The sequence below is a fragment of the Protopterus annectens genome, chromosome 5.part0 (assembly GCF_019279795.1).
Source record: "Protopterus annectens isolate FY-2018-M chromosome 5.part0, PAN1.0, whole genome shotgun sequence".
Lineage (NCBI taxonomy): Eukaryota > Metazoa > Chordata > Ceratodontiformes > Protopteridae > Protopterus > Protopterus annectens.
The window spans coordinates 1,455,302,570-1,455,325,335 of NC_056735.1; the positions used below are offsets into that span (position 1 = coordinate 1,455,302,570).

General features: G+C 40.0%; 2 protein-coding genes across 2 annotated transcripts in view; one reads left to right on the forward strand and one right to left on the reverse strand.

The window, feature by feature from the left end:
* Positions 1-22,002, reverse strand: part of COL4A2 (collagen type IV alpha 2 chain) — a 1,470,466-nt gene extending 1,448,464 nt beyond the window's left edge. Inside the window, exons 1-3 of the mRNA XM_044071270.1 lie at positions 21,695-22,002; positions 20,710-20,838; positions 20,381-20,438 (exon numbers count right to left, since the gene is read on the reverse strand). Coding sequence (XP_043927205.1) covers positions 20,381-20,438; positions 20,710-20,753 — 102 coding nt within the window. The 5' untranslated portion in view covers positions 20,754-20,838; positions 21,695-22,002. The remainder of the gene's footprint in view (positions 1-20,380; positions 20,439-20,709; positions 20,839-21,694) is intronic.
* Positions 22,003-22,050: 48 nt separating this feature from the next.
* The window catches only part of COL4A1 (collagen type IV alpha 1 chain), a 1,084,337-nt gene continuing 1,083,621 nt past the window's right edge, over positions 22,051-22,766 (forward strand). The window contains exon 1 of the mRNA XM_044071271.1: positions 22,051-22,255. Within this exon, the coding sequence (XP_043927206.1) occupies positions 22,190-22,255 (66 nt within the window). The 5' untranslated portion in view covers positions 22,051-22,189. The remainder of the gene's footprint in view (positions 22,256-22,766) is intronic.

Consider the following 22,766-nt stretch of genomic DNA (forward strand, 5'->3'; position numbering starts at 1 on the left):
ACTGTCTCCTGCAGGAAGAACTTCCATCCCTCTCACAACATGGCTTCTATCCTTCCCATAGTACTAACACTGCACTTCTAACCTATATAGATACTGTCAATAAACCTATAGATAACAGCAAACTAGACTCCTCTTTATTTTTAGAGTTGTCTAAAGCCTTTGACATGGTTTTTCTCTCAGCCCAGCCTTCTGTGGTTGAATAGCTACCTATCTAATAGGTATCAGTCAGTAAAATGGTATCCACCATTTTGTAAATGCCAAATGGTAAAAACCAAATGGTAAATCCACCTCTCCCCACACCTCCCACTTACCACAAGGCTCTGTCCTTGATTTCCTCTTTTTTAACATTCTCACTGACCAACATCCTTTGCAATCCACACAACATGCCTCACTAGTACAGTACGCAGATTTCTCCTCACTCATTTGCACATCTGGTAAAATGGCACACCTCCCAAAAATCACTAAGGAAGCTTTAACAGCAACTGAAACATGGCTTTGTAACTCGCAGTTCATGGTTAACACTAAAAAAATCAAACTACTACTTTTTCCCCAAATACGTTTTCCATGAAAAAACTAAATTTAAAGTCCTCTGTCTTGATAATATAATTCAACCTGCATATACAAAATTGCATAAGAAAAACTCATGAAAAACTTAGGATTCTTTACAGAGCCAAAAGCTTTCTCAGCGGCACAACTAAAGCTACACTTACCATTACTTTTCTTCTCCCCACGCTTCTCGACTTTGTAAATTCAAATGTATTGGAGCAGCTAGTCTGCACTCCCACTAGTGGAACAAATATCCTATATCTGGTACTCAGAGATATGGGAGAGTGCTGCACCCAATGCCCCCAGTGTTATGTCCTCACTGTTAAGATCAGATAACGGAGCAGTCCCCTTGAAATAAAGGCAAACCTAGTACCCCCAACTAACCCCCAAAACTTTAAGAACTTCTCTACCATAAATTATTCCCTATTAAGGGATGGTAAAGCTAGTTTTCAAGCTCTCTCAAATCCAGAAAACACTGAAACCTATGCATAGGCATACACAAAAAGCCCTGTGGAACCATATAAACAATTGCATAGAAACAGCAGTACCAGACCAAAATAAACCCAGGTCAAACCACAAAAACAAGCAACACTGATGGACTCCTGGTATTAATAAGTTGTACAACAAAAGAAAGAAAATCCTGTTGAGAACTAAGAGGGAATTCAACAAGAGCAATAAATGCCTCATTAGTCAAAAGTGAATCAACTAACTAGTCAAGTCTCTGAAAGCAGACTTTGAGATAAAAATAGCCTCCAAATCCAAGGATAACTATAAGGCATTTTTCAGTTATGTTCACCATCTTAAGGGTATTACTCAATAATGTGTGGAATTAATTGTAGATGGCATCGCCTATACTCATCTGCAAGACATAGCAAATCTGCTGGCTGAAAAATTCAGCTCAGATTTCACATTCGCATAACCACCAGTCATACCTCTCAACTGTCCAAATGTTTGCAGACTGTCCAGATTTTTGCCTCATATTATTGGTCTGTTTCTCATAAAATTTGTGATTTTCCTGCCAAATGACTGAGGATTGAAGTCTCTAAGCAATGACATAATTTGAATTTCAGACTTCATATCCTTTAGAAAAATGTATGATAACACAAATCCTGTTATTCTCACAACTTTCCAAGTTTATAACAGCAATATTTAAAATCTGTCCCTATTTTTGGGTCTTTGTCCCTCCATTATTTTAGGCTTTGTCCAGATTTCTGGCATTAACAGGTTGAGAGGTTTGCCCCCAGTTCTCACCAAAGAACAGGTTGCCACTGTGTTTTCTAAAGCTAAAAACATGGCTTCAGTGGAGCCTGACAATATACCAGGTTGCCTGTTAAACAGCTTAAATCAGGACTTATCAGGCCCATTAGGATCTCTATTTAACCACAGAATCTGGACTGGCTTTGTCCCGATTGAGTGGAGGATAGCAGCAGTCATCCCTCTCCATAAAGGGGAACCATCCACTGACCAAGGAAATTACCGACCCATAAGTTTGACTAGTCTTATATGTAAGGCCATGGTTCATAAGTTCACAGGTGTGTACTAGGCTAATGGCCCTGGACCCTTTACAAGCCTAGCCCATAGAAGTGCTCTGGCATTGTGCCGCCCGATGTTAGTTCCCAGTGCCTCTGTCAAGTAGAGCCACTGGAGTAATCCCTGGTATGAACTTTCTATTTCCCATCCACTCATCAAGACTTCTCTTGAAGAGGGCCAGTGAGGTGCTCTGCTTGACATGTACGGGAAGTCTATTCCAGAGCATGGGCAGAAAATGGAAAGAATAATCATGGACCTGATAAATAATGACATAGGAGACCTCCAAACGCTTAACCCAACCCAATTCAGCTTTGTCAAGGGCAGGTCAAGCCTACAAACTCTGGTGGATTTCTTTGAGACAGTCACTAAGGCCATGGATGAGGGTAAAACAGTACATACAGCCTGCCTCAATCTGGCCAAGGCATTTGATTAATTCCCCACTCAGGTATTATTAAAAAAAAACTGGGCATAAATCTCTATGTCACCAATTGTCTCATGGACAGGTCACATGTGGTTAAAGTGGGTAAATCCAGATCCAGCAAGAGGTCAGTTACTAGTGGTGTGTCACAGGGCTCAGTACTGGGACTACTCCTGTTTGGAATATACTTTGGTGAAGTCAAGGCAAATGTGGAAGGCCTCTGGATGACAAAGTTTGCTGATGACTGCAAGCTGGGGGCAATCATTGAATACCCCAGTGATGCAGATCTCTTTCAGGAGGGTCTAGATCAGACAAATGACTGGTGCCAGAACCATGGCCTAAAACTAAATGCAAATAAAATGCATTATCATACCCCATGGAAAGCCAAATATGCCTGCAAATTACAACACCAACAGCACCCCCTCTCAGAGTAGACTCAGAGGTGAGAGATCTATGCACACAGATAGTAGCCTGATCTTTGGCCGCCATGTGTCCACAGGGGTGAAGAAATCCTTTTATGTGGCACAACGTATAAGTAAAGCTGTGGTATCTAGATCCAAGGAAATTATAGTCCCACTGTACTCAGCCCTCATTAGACCAGTAATCAAGTACAGTGCACCATTTGGCATAAACTTTTTTCTAGGCACTTACAGCAGCTGGAGTGATCTCAGAGGTTCTTCAGAAAAAAATACAGGGTGTAAACAACATGAACTATTTGGAGAGACTAAAAGCCCTATCTCCTTACTCTGTCTCCTGCTGACTATTAAGAGGTGACCTATGCCTGACCTACAAGTCAGCAACAACAAATCCACTGGTGGTGTGACCAATAAGTCTCAGAGTCCCAATATAAAACACATTTATTCAACAAATATAAAAAGATGGTTAAGCACTTTCATCAAAACTGACTTCATCAGAACCATGAATTAAAAAGACCAAACATTAAATATCTAAAATACAAGGTCACACCACCTGTGGATTTGTTGTTGCAGTTTTGGTTTCTTTATCCTTTGGAAGCATGCTTTGTTTTTATTTGTGACCTACAAGACATTCACAAATCCAGCCCTGCTGGAGCTGCTACACATCCACAAGTCATAAAGCCTGTGGGTTACCAATCTAGGGATCTAAACTTAGTCAGCAATTTAAACAAAACATGCTGGAGAGACAGATATATGTACCAGAGATTGCCCCTTCTTTGAAACAGGCTTACTATTCACATTAAGCAGAGCCCTTCACTGGCCCTCTTCAAATGCAATTTGGATCAATGGATGGGGAATTGCAAATTCACACCTGGAGTAGTGCGTATGTCCCTTATGGACCGGGGCAATCTGTAAGATACTCAATGCACAGGCAATAATCCATGCCATCCTGTTGCCCCTTCCATGCCATCCTTGCCATATATTGGGTAAAATCGGGTTATATTGGCTAGGCTTGTAGGAGCCCTTAAGCCATTAGCTTAGTAATCTCCTAATAACTATGAAATTATGAATCCCATCCTTACTAACTTTCAGTGCACAGAAATCAAAACTTGAACAATGTAACAGCAAAGTTGCTAAAGTTGCAGCAAATACCACTTTCAGCACCCACCACTGTATAGCATTAAAAGGTCTAAACTGGTTAGAACTACTTCATCAACTACCATATACGCAGCTTCTTACCACTTATAAAATTATCCAGAATCCATTTGATAGTCCACTAAACACTAAATAACATTCTACACAACTATGTTCAAAAAGTTGGTTATTACAATCTAGTGAACAAAAACTCCTGTATGTCCACAAGCCTATCGACTCTGTTGGGCATTGTCTGTACTCTTACCATGTACCTAAGACCTAGAACTTTGTATCTCTATCCATCAGGTCAATACCTTCCCTCACATCCATCAATGCTATTCTGAAAGACTTCCTACCCAAAAGCTGGCTCTGTTCTTGCCCAACACCAGGATAAACAGTATCCCCAAATGTGAATAAATACCAATTCTTACGTTACATCTCCTTACTCTTCCTTCTTCATTCACTTCCTCTTTGGCTTTCCCTCTAAATATACCATAAACCTGGTTTTCTCTCACTTTGTATTACAGTTCCTTTTGTACTATACTAACTCACCTTTATTTTTTCTATAAACTGGATAAAATTTCTCTATTAAACTGTTGTCATATAACTTGTATCTATTCTTAACCGATGTTTTCATATTATATCTAGCTTGGTATAATTATTTAAACAGTATTTTTTGTATTTTTTTTAAAGATTGTAAAATTATTATTTTTAAAATGTTTTGTAATACTTTGGAGCTTTTCTCCTCAGGTTTCCTACCCAGTCGGACTTTCTCAGTAAACAAATGTCAATAAATATATAAATAAAATGTATTATTCTCACATGCCTATTTTGGTAGCAGAATAAAAATAAACCAAGTTAAATAGTTTCAAAGGTATATACAAGCTTTTGCTTTTACATTCTTTGTATATATCAAATATGTAAAATGTCTACATTGTTTATAACTGTTTTTAACTGTAACTGTCTGTCTTGGAGCTTTTCTCCCCGCGCCTCCGCTGAAAATGGACATGATTCTAGTTGTACTATCCCGGTCAACAAATGTAAAATAAATAAATATACTAGGTTAATGACCACTAGGGCCCTTAAAAACCTGCAAACCCAAATGTGACCCACAAATTTGACTTGTATAGAGGGTGATTTTCTGAGTGCCTCTGTCCATCAGAGACATATGCACTAAACCAGGAATGAATTTCTGATTACCCATCCATTGGTTCAAGTTGCACTTAAATACAGATGGGTCAGTGTGGAACCCAGACAATAATATCATTGAATTGTATATTCCTCCACCAATACTATGCAAAACACAGGATTGAAGAAACAACAAATTGAAACTTAATTTAACTTACTTGTAAATGAACTATCAGTCCAGTAGCAAAAGCATGAGTTAACATCATTTGAATGTCATGGAATTGGGGAAATTTTAAGAATGTGGATTTCACAAGTCTGAAAAATCTATGCTTTGACATAACAGATACTGCAGAAACTGCATATGACCGATTACAGCAGTTTATTCCTATGATATTTGTCTGCGTACATGTCTCAGCACCCTCATCACTAGGCTGTGGAGAATATGAAATGATAGGAACAGGGAATGGCACTTGTGCAGTCTGCAGCACTGTGTGTATTTCTGAGATCGCATGGTCTTTACAATGAATGAATAATATGACCAGGCAACAGTTACAAATAAATATTACTTATCTTGTCTACCCCTAAAAAAGAATCACTTTCATAGATGTGTACAGCTTAATTTTGAGCAGGTTCTTGCTTTCAAGTCCGTAGGCCATAGTGAAACTCAGACAACTTATTTTTTCTTTTGGCTGTTCCCATTAGGGGTCGCCACAGCAGATCACCTGTTTCCATTTCTTCCTGTCCTCTGCATCTTGCTCTGTCAGACCAACCACCTGCATGTCCTCTCTCACCACATCCATAAACCTTATCTTAGGCCTTCCTCTTTTCCTCTTACCTGGCATCTCCATCCTTAGCATCCTTCTCCCAATATACCCAGCATCCCTCCTCAGCACATGTCCAAACAAACGCAATCTCGCATATCTGGCTCTGTCTCCAAACTGTACAACCTGAGTTGACCCACTAATATACTCATTTCTAATCCTGTCCATCCTTGTCACACTCAGTGCATATCTTAACATCTTTATAGGTTCATAGGTTCATAGGTGTGTACTAGGCTAATGGCCCTGGGGCATTTAAAGGCCTAGCCATAGAATTACCCTGGCATAGTGCCACCTGACCTTAGTTCCCAGTGCCTTTGTCGAGTAGAGCCACTGGAGTTATCCCCGGGGTGCATTTTCTGTTTCCCATCCACTCATCAAGATTTCTCTTGAAGAGGGTCAGCAAGGTGCTCTGCTTCACATGTATGGGAAGTCTGTTCCATAGCATGGGCAGTCTCTAGGTTATGGACCTGTCTCTCCAGCATGTTCTGTTAATTGTGGTAATGAGGTTGAGGTCTCTGGAGCATGTGGTGTGGAGGGACTGGGATTTCTTTAGATGTAGCATTTCTAACAAGAGTTGGGTCAGACATGACTTTGTAAGTCAAGCAGAGACCGCCTCTAAGTAGGCGATATGAGACAGAGAATAGTTGGAGTTTTTTTAGTTTTTCCATATAGGACAAGTGTTTAAGGCCTATGATCCACTTTGTGAGGTACTTTTGCGCCCTTTCCAGTTGTTGCAGGTGTCTAGTGAGGTACATGCCAAATAGGGCATTGTACTTGATGACTGGCCTAATGAGGGAAGAGTAGAGGGAGACAATGACCTCTTTCTTCCTGGATGCAAAACCCTTAGTAATGAGATGTGCCACATAGAAGGACTTTCTGACCACAGTGGCAAAGTGGTGATCAAAAGAGAGGTTGCTGTCAACCTGTGTTCCCAGATCTCTTATAATGCCTTCTGTGTTCAGTGGACTACCATCAATGTGGTAATTCATGGGAACCGTGTTTTTCTCAAAGGGGAAGACGACACATTTTTTGGTTTTGCGCTTAAGGCCGTGGTTCTGACACCAGTCGTTGGTCTCAGTGAGGCCATTCTGTAGGATGTCAACATCACTTGGGGAATTAATAATAGCTCCCAACTTGCAATCGTCTGAGAACTTTTTCAGCCAGAGTCCCTTCGTGTTGGCCTGGACTTCAGAGAAGTAGATACCAAACAGGAGTGGACCCAGGACTGAACCCTGTGGGACTCCAGTCATGACTAGTTGGCAGTCTGACTTGGAGTCTGCTACTTTCACACTGTGGGTTCTACCTATGAACCAGTTTGCAACCCACCTAGTGATACAGGGGTTGATACCAAGCTTAGTGAGTTTTTCTATGATTCCTGAGTGTGGAATCATATCAAAAGGCTTGGCCAGATCAAGGTAGACTGTATGAACCACCTTGCCTTCATCCACAGCTCTGGTGACTGACTCAAAGAAGTCAACCAACTTGAGCAGGGATGACCTACCCTTCACAAAACCAAACTGTGTGGGAACAAGAGTTTGGAGATTCCCTATATCCTTGTTTATTAGGTCCATGGTGATGCGTGCCATAGCTTTGCATATCAGACTCATCAGGCTAATGGGGCAATAGTTCCCAGGGTCTGTAGTCACTCCTCCTTTGTTGAGAGGGATGACTGTAGCAATGCGCCATTAGTAGGGACAAAGCCTGAGGTGAGGCTGTGATTGAACAGAGCACACAGGTGAGGTGCCAGTTCACCCTGCAGTTAATGTAGAACACAACCAGGGATATTGTCAGGTCCCACAGAAGCTGTATTGGCCTTGGACAGTGCTGTTTTAACCTGTGTAGCAGTAATACTGGGTGCCTGACATCCTACTGGTATTGTGATTGGTCTTTTGTAGGGGAGAGAGGGGTAAGGTTGGCACTGAATCTTTCGGCCAGTATACTGGCAATATCTGTTGCCTCAGTACAGGAGGTACCATTGTGCAATAGCTCAGAGCAAGTCTGGGTATTGCTGTGAGGATTCTTTACATAAATATAGAAGGCATTGTGGTTGTCTTTGCTATCTGCTACAGTTCTGTTTTCATAGCTAACTTTAGAGGATTTGATGAGGGATCGATCTCAACTTTTTGTTGAGGCTGATAAGGGAGTTTTTCCAGTCTTGGGACTTCACCTTATTCCGCATCAGTTTCCTCCTTCTGTTGTACAGTTTGTTTATGGCAGGGGATCACCAGATTGACTTCCTTTTTTTGGAGGAGAGTGTCTTGGTCCTATTAGGTATAGCGAGATCCATGCATTTGTGTACGTGTTCGTAGAGTGCATTGGTGTATGATTCTGCGGTCACACAACTATTGTCCATTTGCATGGGTGCCATGAAGTTAGCCACCTCTGTTTTTAGGAGCTCAAAGTTAGCTTTGAAGAAGTTTTTCATGGTGGTTACCTTTGCAGGGGGGTGGTGGGAGCGATGTGGATTTCCAAGGTGATTAGTTTGTGGTCGGATCTAACCAGGGAGGAGGTGACTATTGGTGTAGAGCAACGGTCGCCCATGTTAGTACTGACCAGGTCAAGGATGTTGCTACCTCTAGCAGGGGTCCAGGGCATTGGAATTAATGAACTCCAGGAAACGTTGGGCAAGTGTATTGGTACATCAGTAGTTTACCCAGTTAATGGAGAAGTAGTTGAAGTCACCAAGTAAGAGAGTGTTAGGTTGGACCCTAATATTCTCCTGGGTGCTTAGGAATGTGGAGTGCGAGTCTTGGGACATGGTTGGGAACATATAGCAGGCTACGACCTGAATCGCTGTCTTACCCAATGTTAACTGCACCTGAAGTATCTCTAATGCATTATGATGGGCTACCAGTCTGGAGGTGTACACATCCTTTATGAATATGGAAACACCACTGCCTTTGGAGCTTCGGTCCAAGATCTGGGGCCGAAAGGTCTAGAATGAGTTATAGCCTGGTAGTGTACTTTCTGCAGCCTTGAACCAGGTCTCTGTTACAGCACAACTGTCGATGTTCTCCATTTTAAGGAGTGCTTCAAGCAAGTGCATTTTAATGTATACACAAGGTATGCTTTTGTCATCCACTTCTGAAAGAACTCATTTAGTCACAGAAAATGATCTAAAGTACTGGTATCAGTTGCTATCTGATAATAAAGTTAAACATTTAGACTTCTTAAAACAAGAATTTGATCTGAGAGAAACTTGTTGGTTAGAAGTTCAGACCTTTAGACAACATCTTATTAATAAAATTGATTTAATGTCTATAACAGTTAAATAATCTATTCCAATACTGATTGATTACTTGATATTAAATTTACAACATAAAGTTTCTGATAAAGGTAAGCTTTCATACATACATAAAATTATCAGAGAAGAAACTTATTACAGTGTAGATACCTATTGGAATTATTTCACTTCCATTAATGGTGAATCACCAAATCAACAAGATAAACAATATATATTGGAATCTGCTTATAAAACTACTTCTTCCATTAATTGGAGACATTTTACTTGGAAATTTTTACATAGATCCTTTTATACACCTTTAATGATGAATAAAATAAATAATAAAGATAATTTATGTAAAAGATGTAATGTACAAATTAATGCTGATTGGGCACATATGTTTTATGACTGTATAAAATTGAAAGAATATTGGAAGTCAATCAATGATTTTTTGCAGGCTCTTTTTACAGATAATTTCATTATTTCTAAATCTCTTATATTATTCAACACTCCTGTTCCTCAAAGTGTTAAAAAGGTTAAGCTTCCCTTGTTATGGTCTATTCTAGCAGTGGCTAGAAAAATAATAACCAGAAATTGGATTTCAGATACTCCTCCTTCGTTTAATGAATTTAAAAATGTTATGACTGTAGTGTGCCATATGGAATTGATGACAATAAAATCAAGAACTACTAGAAAAACATCTTACTATATTATATGGGATACTTTACAAAATCTGTTAAAAAAATCTTAGCTTCAATAGCATGGTATTTTAGTTTAATTAATTGATTTGATTGTAGTGGATGTCTTTGTAAATACTTTGGTTATGTTATTGAATGTTATAACCATTTCTATTTTAATTACTTGTATAAAATTGTTATGATATTTATTTTGTATGTTAAAAACAATAAACTTGTTTTAAAAAAAAAAGCAAGTGCATTTTGAGATTTAGACTTGTAGTGTTGATCAGCATTAAACTCAAATTGCATTTGTTTGTAGCTGTTACGGTGGTAATTTGGTCTTTGGAACACCGCCTAAAAAAAAGGGACTATAGGGGTGGCAGAGCCTTGGCCAGTATCCAGAAGCCCAGGGGTGACAGATGCAAGCCATCTCTGGCAAAGCATCGAGGTCTGTCAATCATGTCAGCCCAGGCAGCCAGTTACTGGATCCCCTTAGAATGACATGAGAAAGTTAGCCAATTGTTGAAATCAATCATTTTCTGCTTGCACTGTAGTATCATTCTGGGTGATGGTAGGATGCTGCTCAGGGCTAGGGACATACCCGCCTGGGCTACATAATCTGAGAGCTTCTTCATGTGTCTTTTTATGTAGTCCAGGGAGGTACATCTCAGGTTATTCACACTCACATGTGCAATGACAGTCATATTTGTACCTGTTGTTGAAGGACCTGAGTGCATGTGTTATGTGGTGGATCCTGGCACCTGATGGACAGCTGACTGTTACTTTCTCTTTCTTCAACCTAGTGAGTGGGACATCAGTGTACCTCACTATCGAGTCACCTATGACTAATGTGTTGGGCATGCTGTTTTGGCTTAGGGGTTTTGATTGAGTGGCACACTGTTTAGTAGAGTTATGTGCCTTGCGATTAGTGTTGCGTTGTGGTGGTCGAGTGTGTTTCTACCTTGGAGGTCTCTGCTGCTTGGGTAGATTTTTATTGACAGCCTCCGCGAAGGTGGGTATGTGGTTTGTGTTTTTATGTGAAGGCAGTGCTGGTGAGTCTTCTGGAGGGCTAATTTTTCATGTGGTGTGGTGCAAGTGTTGACCTTCTCCTCTTGACCAGCTATTCCAGTCTTGGCTGGAGTGACTTCCAATTTGGATATATAAGTGCATCTCTCGCAAGTCTGAGTGTTGGAAGGTAAGAGGAGTGGGTTGTCGGTGTACATGAGGCAGATGCTACGTTGCCTCAGGATGCCCAAGTTCAGGTTAATAGGAGAAAGCATAGGGAACTGACCTTTAGACATGCCTGGAGGGGTGGGCATTAACAATAAGTACTGGATCTGTCTCCTTGTAGAACGGTTAGTGTTGGTAGCACTTTTGTGTGCTACAATAATTGATACAAGAAGTCTGGTAAAGTGCTAGACTAATAAGCTAGTATAAGTGGAGGAGAGGAGAGAAGAGAACTAGTAGATCTAAGGGAAAAATTGAAGATCAGACTCTGGCACCACTCAGAAGCTTACAAACAGTCCTGGATACAGCAAGTCTGTATCGGCACTAGACAAGTTACAGGAAAGGCAGGAAACAAATGCAAATGTGGTATTTTAAACCGGAAAGTTGAGAGAGATGGAAAAACTGTCCAAACAGCCAATAAACTACAATTTCTGAGCCGTAAACCACTCCTTTTGGGGTAGATAGTCTACCTAGTGCTTACTACTCCCACTGATAACCTAGAAGGCTTCCCTCCAACACAGAAAGGCTTGGGGGGCTTAGAAGCTTGCAAACAGTCCTGGATACAGCAAATCTGTATCTGGACTAGACTAGCTACAAGAAAGGGGGGAACATGTGCAAATGCAGGCTTTTAAATCAAAAAGTTGAGAGAGATGAAAAAACTGCCCAACTGGCCAATAAATACAATTTCTGGGCCAGAAACCACTAGTATGTGGTAGATAGGCTACCTAGTGCAGACCACTCCCACTGATAAGCTAGAAGGCTTCCCTCCAACACAGAAAGTCTTGGGGTGGGCGGCTCAGGAGCTAACAAACAGTTCTGGATACAGCAAATCTGTATCTGGACTAGACTAGTTACAGGTATGATGTCCGTGCACTGGCCCAGCAATCAAAGAGCCTCAATCCTCACCACTAACACCAGTGAGGGGCATCCATATAGGGAAAGGATAATAAATACACACACAGTAAAGTACAATTTCCCCTAAGAGCACACAGAGATCACAGTCAGTCTGGGGCTGGTTTCTCCCTTCCTCTCAAGGTCCCCTATAAGACTCCCCACTGGCACAGCTATAGGGTCCAGTGGGGAAACTAAAACCTCTTGGGCAAACTAAAACCTCCAGCACCCTCTCTGTCCAACCAGTGCTTTGCATCCCTGCCCAAGTAGCTGACACACACACACTTTGAGATAAGAGTTATATACAACCACACAGACACTCCTGGGGAAGGCTGGCACAGGTTCTCCAGCTGTGCCCGTTATACCCAGACTATACGGTAGTACCACTTGACACCACACACTAATATTTATCAGCTACTAAAAAGGTCCTTAACAAAGGGTGTCCAATTATTACTATGCAATAGTATTATCCAAATGGTAAGTGCAACTGAACAGTCAAGGCTTATTGGAGTGGCTTGGCCAGTATCACTAAATACATGCAATGAACTCTTAGAACTTAAATTATCTCTACACAAAACAGCCACAGTTGAAAGGTTTAAAAATATTTAATAATAAATAATAAAAGCACAAAACAATACTTCTTACTACACAGTGCTCACAGAGAAATACTTAAAATAATACAGTTCAAAAGTTCTGAGATCAATACAGAAAAAAGACTAATCTAATCTTCCTAGTTCCTAGGTATATCTAAGAGAAAACACAGTTCTAAAATAAACTTACATATACAGCAAGACAGTGCTGGTGATGTTGGATGTTCTGAAGACAAATGGTCAAATGCCCTCATTCTTTCTGTCCTTAAATTGATAACACAGTACCACTGATTCATTTCAGATTACTTCATTTCTTTCTGATTCCCAGGCTAACAGAAACTCAGAGGTTAATAGTCCTTTTGATCTTGCTGCTGGTCAGGAAGCCAGAGCAATAAAAGAAAGTATACATGTAAATTCTAGCGAATAACTCTGGCCTCAAAGCAATAGGCAGAATGCCTCCCTCTAGACATCGGCTCCAAGTTTTAGGTAAAAGAATTTCACAGTGCTTGACTTATCAGCTTTCTTACAGCATAGTGCACTGTTGTTACTTTTTTTTTCAGTTCAACAGCTTACAAACTGTCTTGGATACAGCAAATCTATATCCAGACTAGACTAGTCACCAGAAAGGGGGAAACAAGTGCAAATGTGGGATTTTTAAATCAGGAAGTTGAGAGAGATGAAAAACTGCTCAATTGGCCAATAACTACAATTTCTGGGCCAGAAACCACTCCTTATGCGGTAGATAGGTTACCTAGTGCTTACCACTCCCACTGATAAACTAGCAGGCTTCCCTTCTACACAGACAGGCTTTGGGGGTGGGGGGCTCAGGAGCTTACAAACAGTCCTGGATATAGCAAATCTGTATCTGGACTAGACTAGTAACAGGAAAGGGGTGAAACAAGCTTAGAATTTTTTTTTTGTAAAGTGGAAAATGAGAAAGCTGGAACAGAAGATAATTCAAGGTTAAGAATCTAAGTGGGTTGGCCTTCTCTAATATTCTCTTGCTATTAGGTAGAATTAACTAATGACACTAGACTGGGAGGAGTGTCCCAGATCAAATATACAGTACGGGCAGGCAACTGCAAAGCCACCAAGTATAAGAACAAGACAACAATATGAAGGGTGGGAAACTATTACAGCTACTAGCTGTAGCCACTAAATGAATGTTTTAAACAGATAAAGGAGCAAGGAGACTCTAGAGAATGCTTTTAACTGCAAACAAATCAGTTATATGATACCTGACTAGAGCTCAGAAACCTCAAAAGAAATACACAGAAAAGCATAGATAGCACACTCACAAACAGAAAATACAACTCTTAGTATAAATAAGCAGTTTACAGTTAAGTGATTCAGTAAACATGCAATTAGAGTAATGAAACAACATATAGCAATGAAAAATACAGTTAAAACAGTATAAACAGCACAGAAATGCAGTGAAACTGTAAAAAAAAAGCTGTATAACAGTGCAAAATGTAGTAGATTAACAGTATAGCACAAGTATAAGCTTTACAGAAATGCAATTCAATAAAATAAGTGTAAGAAATAACTTATTCTGCTCTTGGAATCTTAAGGAATTTCTGCTTAGTTCCAGTAATGAATCACTATCCACAGCCTGGTAAATACAAGCATAGCCCTTTGCAGACACAGTGTTTATACCAGAAAGGATGGAAGAATTAAGAAGCTCGAAGCTCTGCCACATCCAGCTCTGACTCATGTATTTTTGTCAGTGCTACCTTCTCCAACCCAAATAACATAGCTGGTCATACTACTATCTTGTAGACCTTCCCTTTCACTCTGACTGGTACCCGTCTGTCAAAAATCTCTCCTGACACTTTTATCCACCCACTCCACCTTGCCTGCAGTCTCTCTTCTTCACCTCTCTTCCACACTCACCATTACTCTGAACTGCTGATCCATGTATTTGAACTCATCCACCTGCTCCAGCTCTACTCCCTTCATTCTCAACATTCCTTTGTCCTCCCTCTCATTCACACACATATATTCTGTCTTAGTCCTGCTGACCTTCATTCCACCCTCTCTGGAGCATATCAACAACACTGCCCTTGAATTGTTTACTCTTCTACCAATCCAGGAATCTAATTTTTAAAGACTGCTAAGGATTGTGGTTTCTTAACATATAATAGAAAAGAGTTTCAAAACAATGAAATAAATTGTGACAGAAAAAAGGAAACATTTTGCACATTTCAGATACACAGTGGAATGTCAAACACGGCTGCATTATTTCTATTGTTTTTAGGAAACCTTTCATTCTAATCCCAGGGTTATTCTTACAATCTTGGAGTTAAAGGCCATATAAACCAGACATGACCTTCTTGTTACATAAAGATAAAACATATGGTACAGGTTTCAACAGTGAAACCTTGAGATTTAATCTGTTTCTCTAAAAGCAAGGATATGTATTGTAAAATTCCTTTCTACCAGTTCAAGTTGCTATAAGTCAGTTTTCCTGTAGCATGAGAAATATGAGTCATACTCTGATATAGGTCTTATAAATATTGAGAAGCACAGAGAATTCCCTGAAAAAGAAGGTTTTAAACATAAAGCACACCCATATTGCTTTACTATGTACTAATGTTGCATTTTCTTTGAAGCTCAAGTTACTGGTAATCTAGGTCCTTTTTTATTTATTTATATAAATAGTACAATTGCTATGCTTCATTTGCAGATCCTGAGTACAACTGCCGATACAAATAAATTTACACTTCTGAATACATACTCCAAGCCCCTTGCCCATTAGCTAAAACTGTATCTGATTAAAGCAAATATTCAATGTACTAACATCATGCTTTGAAAAGCCCACAGTCTTAGTCCTAAAATCATAAGTGCATTTAGACAACCTACAATTACAAGTTGTAGGAAGAAGTGAAAAGACAACTTCACCAATAAGGGTCCCAGGATCAAGCCTCAAGAACCACCTTGAACCATTCTGACCCAAAATAAATGATTAAATAACACTATTCATCAATGCATTGGCTAGCTAGTCTCCAATGTACTCCACTATTGAAATTGTATACGTTAATTTTGTTATTTTGTTTTAAAAACTGCACTATCTAAAATGACGATGTTGTTGTCGCTACTGAAGCTTTTCACCCCAGGCCTCAAATGAAAAGGAGATCCAACCAGTCAGACTTTCCCAGGAAATAAATACAAAATTAAATAAATAAATATTACACCATTAATGGTAACATCATGAGGCAATGAATCAAGGGCCTTGGCTATGTCTAAGTATACAATTATGACTAGTAACTCTGTATCAAGAGTACATAATGACAAAAAAAAACATTTAAGCATGTTAGAGTTAATCTAGCCAACAAAAAAGCCATGCTAAGCAGTGTCATTTGCTAAGGAATACTTTTACAATGTCATCAACGAGAGTAACAAACATCTTTCGAAACACTTGCATGGAACAGAGATCAGACTAATATTATAACAATTCTAAATGTGGTCCACATATCACGCTTTATGAAACGGGATTAGATTGGCTAACTTGAAATTTGGCATTACTCCTCCTGGTGATAATGAAATAAAGATATGCCAAACATGTTTTATAACAAGAAATAAGAATCTAGAATTATTATCTGGTCCCATGTTGGAATGTTATTCATCTTTTTTAATGCTGCAGAGATATGTATTGGGATACAGAAACACCTAACACATTGAAAAATCCCATTCACAGCAGGACTGCACAATACTTTAGGCTGGAATGATTTATAAACCCCTGTACCACTACAGTGGTACAAAGTCACTGCCCCACAGCATAAACAGCATTCTTGCTGGTGAAACTGCATGCAAATGCAGTAGGCGGCGGTACGGATTGTGTTATGTTAATTAGCCATGTGTTTTCTTCCAGAAATATTCATGGTATCTGAACCACGCATTTCAGCAAGTTAGAGAATAGCTCTACCTCACTATTTGTGGAGAGAAACACAAAATGTTAATCCGTCTTTTATGATAAATACCCATTAACTTCAACAGATTGATCATAACGGGTAGCACCATCAGAGTAAGTACTGCAAAGCTGTGTGTAATGCATGTGTAGTGTGTGGGCATGTGTTTTTGTGTGTGTGTGTGTGTGTGTGTGTGTGTGTGTGTGTGTGTGTGTGTGTGTGTGTGTGTAAGTGTGTGAGAGCTGTATGTGTATATATGTGTTTGTGGGGAATGATTGCAGGTGTGTATACGGGTCTACTTCATTTTATCGAAAGACCATTTGACCTAAATCCATTTGATCGAAATTTCATTTGATCGAAAAACAGTATTTAAGGCAAATAGGGATTTGTCCCCATCCCCAATGTCATGCGACCCTGGAGTTGGTATATATAGTTAGCGGGGTGTGGGGGATGCAGCCCCCCACATTGGGGGGTGTGAGGGGCGAAGCCCCCCACCTATTTTCGTTTACAATCTGTACTGTTTGTGTTATTTTCTTCTTTTCAAGGAAACTAGGTGGGAGGCTTCGCCCTCCACCCCCCCACCCCCCTAACTTTATATACCAACTCCAGGGTCGCACGACATTGGGGAGTGGGACAAATCCCAGTTTTATGCCTTGAATACTAGTTTTCGATCAAATGAAATTTTGATCAAATGGGCTTAGGTCAAATGGTCTTTTGATCAAATGAAGTAGACCCGTGTGTACATATTTGTGTATTTGTGTGCTTGAAGGTGCCCATGCAACTGGGTCACATGGGGTGGGGGTAGCACTAACATGGTTAAGTCTAACAGCACAGTGTCTGATTTAGAGACATGATGAGTCACTAATGAGGTTTTGTTCATCACTGCTTTATCACGCTTCTGTTCTGAATCTCTGATTATCACCATACAGCATTGCTCAAACATGTCTGGCAATGATAACTTTTCTGAATCCTGACCATTGTCATTACCTATAACTGGACAACTGACATCTACTGAATTTCATGTCACACAATGTAGCATGCAAGCCTGGTTTACATCTAATGTTGCAAAAACTAACATTCTCCCCTAGGCTCCACTACCAGATCATGAAAATGGAGCCTACTGTATTGTGCACATTTGAAGCGAGTCGAGATATTAAGATAAGCTTTTCTTGTCATTTTGTTTGTTGAGTTGTTCTTAAAATTTTGCTTTCACAGCAACATCTGCCTTTTTAAGTTATTATACTTATACTTAGATAGTGCTTATGTTTTTTTAGATTAAGAGCTTCAGGCATTTATTCTACCAGGGTGGCCTGATAATCACAGTTGTTAAGTTATATTTTCTAAATCCAAACCTTTTCTAGGTTACCAAGATGTTCTTTAACTGCATCAATCCACTAAGAGAGCAGACTGACAAATAAGAAGGCAGTCTGTGTTCCCTATAGGCATCCAACGTTTTTGGTATACAGTTTTGTAATCATAAATATCTACTTGTGAGTACAATACAAAAATACCTGGTATTGTAAGTTGTTTGCCTAAACTGTCAGGCTTCCTCAGAGATTACAGTGCTTGCATTTTAATAACTAAAATAAGGGCATTATTTAATATTAAATCCAGTACATTTCCACCCCCCCTAGTGGGGAAGATACTTAACTGGGAATAATTCATGATGTTAATTCTATTTAGGAATCCAGCCTCAGAATAAATACCATAAGACATATTGACCAGGATTCAGTTAGATTCAATGCAACTGCACTTATTGACCGATGTATGCTGGTCAGTTAGTGCAAAGGAAAGAATATCCAGGTCAGAAACATGGTAAAGCCACAGAGAGGAACACCATGTTAGTGGCTCATTACCATGGCTCTGAATCTAACAGTGTACTATCAGACCTGACTGTGTTACTGTTCTCTGTCACAGAGGAAGACCACATCAGTGGCTCATTAACTCTGAATCGAACACTGTACTATCAGACCTGACTGTGCTACTGTTCTCTCACTCTCTCTACTAGCGCATGCATCTTGGTAGTGTAGGTATCCCCTGCATAAACACACACACGCAAGCGCACACACACACACACACACACACACACACACACACACACACACACACAGACACACACACACACACAAACACACACACACGTATGCATTCAGAAACATGTGCACATTCCCAGATACCGTACCATCCCACATACACATTAATCCAGTCAATGAAAAACAAATTTCCAAACACTTGTTCACATAAACAGTCATCCTCACACTTGTATGCTCTCACCAACACACACATATATGTGCTCAGCCACATGCATGCCCCTACTGGCATGCACCACATGTCTAACCACAGACACACACACACACACACACACACACACACACACACACACACACACACACACACACACACGTGCACACATGAACACACACACACACACACACACACACACACACACACACACATACACTCTGCTTTACTTACCCGTACCCTGACTACTCCCATAAGAGTGAATAGGTGAATGCCACAAAACGATGGCATTCCTTTTTCCTTCATAGATTAAGTAACAAAGTGATTCTCTTTATCACTCCAACAACATAATCTGGAGCTGATTTCCAAAGACTAACACGTGGCTAATAAGCATTAACCACTCCCGAGACTGTTGCATTAGAGTGCAGCTTCCCCAGTGAGGCTGCTCTCCCCAAGTTATGGCCCCTGCCAAAAGAAAACCGTAGCAGGGGACCAGTGTCTTAACTGGAACATCATTATGCAATGAAGAAGCCTTCAGAGTTTAGGGCTTCCTCATCACAGTAATCATTTCTGAATCCCAGGGAGTCTTCCACTCACTAGATGAGCAGCTAAATTTACCTCAATTGTATTGTTGGTCTCTTAACTAAGAGTTACATTGTTTTAACCAGATACCAAGAGGTTTAATTACCATGCACAGACAATGATAAAACGCTGCAAATCTGAAGATGGGCATGTTAATGAGTTTACAAACATCACTAATAAATTAATCTGAAAAGGTCTTGTGAAATAACATAATAAAACCCTGTCCCTAGGTCTGTAAACTAGGAATAGTTAAATATGAAGAACTTGGTTTCCCGTCTTGCTATTCAAGGTCTCTTTAAAGTCTAAATACTTTATTTTCCACTGTGTTATCCCGCACCTGGAAGTTTTGTGATGGCAGAGTGGTCCATGCCTCTCAGCTATCCAGATTTATTCAGAATGTCCAGATTTTTGTCTTTTGTTTTTGGTCTGTCCTTTATAAAATGTTTGTTTTTTCTGGCACTGAGGACTGAAGTCATTAAATAATGACAGACATTTGAGTTTCAGACTTCATGTTTTCAGAAAATGAATGCTAATGAAAAACCTGTTCTTCTAGCAATTTTCTAAGTTTATAAGAGCAATATTTCAAATCTGTCGCTATTTTATGGCCTTTGCCCCCCCCCCCTCCCCATTTTTGTTGGATTTGTCCAGATTTCTTGGACTACAAAGATAAAAAATATGGCGTGAACTGTAACACATTCAGAAGGACTGTATTTTTGCTGTGAGGTTATTTGTCAAGCTTATGGGAGTGGTTTAGGGAGTGTTGTCCCTTGAAGAGCCTACCCACATTAAGCCTTCCAGAGAATGAAGTATTTATAACACCAGGGAAGGGATCAAACTTTCAGAACATGCTTTGATGTACATTTGTGCTTCTACAGACATTTTTTTGCTCTATTCAATTGTAGAGCCATGTGGTGACATATTTCATGTTACTGCTTCAAACGATATATTGAAGCATGTGTTTACATAATCTTAAGACATCAAATTAATGTGGGAACTAAATAATACATAGTAATAATAATAATAACAATAATAATAATAGACTACTTACTGCCAGAGCAACATCAGTCAAAAAAGCAAGTAACAGGAGGGAATCCAATAACAAAACTCTGGGTAAAAAGAGAAAGAACATGAGTGAGAGAAAAGAAAAAAAAGTTACTGTAAATGCAAAAATCTTGGTGAATAATTTCTTAAATGCAGAAATTATCTTCAGTATAAGCAAATGTTTGGATTAGGATTAAGCAATATTTTTCCAAAACAACTGCAGGGAAACTAGGTTGTCATGAATATAACAGCTTTGAATTTCACTCAGTTTCTGTACACTGCAGATAATGGATGAAAATGGTTTAATCAGAAGTGAGTTAATAACGAGTTACTCACATGTGGAGATACCATGTGGCGCGGCTGCCACTAGAAAGTGTCATCTTCGTCTGCCTTCTCAGTTTGCAACTTTAGGATAACTGTTGGCAGTCAATAAGCCATGTCCAAAGGGCAACTCTCGTCAAAGCGCTGCATAAAAAGAAGAAAAAACGTGCAAAATAAATGAAGTGTCACTTAAAGGGGGGGGGGGCAAAATGCGCTACGTTTCAATACGTTTATATAGTCAATAATGAAATAACGTGAAAATTATACACCCGATAGGCAACATCCACCTTCAAACTTGAATGATTGAACTACTTTATGTGGCACTTGGCAGCTGTTTGCGGCACCTTACCCAGTTAAAGAAGGTTACTTGGGGATCCCATTAAAATGTTTACCTATGGAAAGGGACCCTTCCTGAAGCCCATCTATATAACAAGCTCGTCTCCCAAAATAATAAAAGTCACAGTAGTAGCGGAGCAAAGGATGACAGCCTGCAGAAACAAAGAAAAAGAATGTTTAAAAATAACCACAAGTCGTGTAGGTAACTTCCAGTGCAACTGTTTTAAGCATGATCAGGATGGCCATGGCGATGTCCATTTGGAAAGCTACAAGCTCACACTCACAGCTGTATCTTCATCTATAAAAACGTTGAAACTATTCTCTTATGTCAACTCCCCATGCCTGAGTACTACAAATGCATAGACTAAAAGCAGTGAAGTTTCACTGCCATCCAGCCAACGTGGACGTTTTGAATTACGCCAGACAGAAACCTTTTTCCAAGCAAGTTAAGTTTTGTTTAGCGGTGACTTGCAGAAGTGACTGGCTTCAATTAAAAGGAACACATATCTTCACTCCATTATAAATATCAAGATACGTAGATATTTTTGGAACAGAACACACCGATCACACACATCTTTGCCTCTGGCTATTGTTCTTCATTCACTTAACCAACATGCCATCATCCCAAAACTATGAAGCAATGTAAGTTAGAAAATATTCATACCTTAAAGCTGGGGTACTAGGCAGTAGTTTCCCACTACGTACCCTAAAGTATTGCGCCGTGCGCGCAGAGGTACCCCGAAAGGATTTCGTTCGTACGCACAATTTGTAAAGAGGACTGTGCTGCAACCCGTGGACACCCCCGACAGTACTAAAACAGAGTAAAACGGTATCAGTCCAACGTGTTTGGTGAAATGAGGACCTCAGATCTGTTAAGATGTGCCGTTGTGTTTTTGGGGGGGAGGATGGGGGGCGGTAAATACCGGGGAGGGTCCGAGAGGGGTGGAGACCTTGGACTGAAAGCTGGGATTCTTGCTAAAGCTCAGAACAAGGACAGATAGCGAACGCTATTGAAGAGATCACAGTAGGAATCTCTAACAACAGACTAGAAAGAACGAAGTCTATAGAGGAGAAAAGACCTGGGCTAACGTCCCCAGTTTTTGTATAGCTACAACCTGGTCCTCATGTTTAGCTGACCGGCGCTAGCATCCTACTGACCATGCAGGCGCTCCTGTTACCGTTAACTGCTCTCCTACTGGTCCTGTTTGGGAAATCCGAGAGTGCGGTAAGTTGTTTTGAACTTGTTTGGAAAATGCCAGTGGTACCTCCTGGTGTGTAGTGTAAATGTAACCACTTTTGACTTGGAGCAACAGGGAGAAAACAACTTTTAGTATCAAAGTGCTTTAGTAAATTCAGGTGAACGGTGCTTTGAAACACGTGTAAGGGCATAGATTGTGTGGCATTTGCTGCGGTGCATGCTGTTATAATGAATTTCTGATTCAGATATATTACGGAAAGAGAAGCCGGTATTGCGCAATTGCCCTGATTTTAAAACGACAGGCTAAGCTTTTCCCCATGTCCTTGAGAAAACAAATATTTCCCTTACGCGCCTCATCGCAGCACAAGTTTTGTATGTTTGGCTGGGAGTTGCCACTTGCCAGTAATCTAGAGTGGCTGCTGGCTTTCCCTTGGATTTGACTGTGAACGTTGGTTTTAATTACCGCAGTCTGCTTTTGCAGAGGCAAGCAATTTGCAAGCCTACTTGCTTTTATAATGGCACAAGATACGTTTTTAAG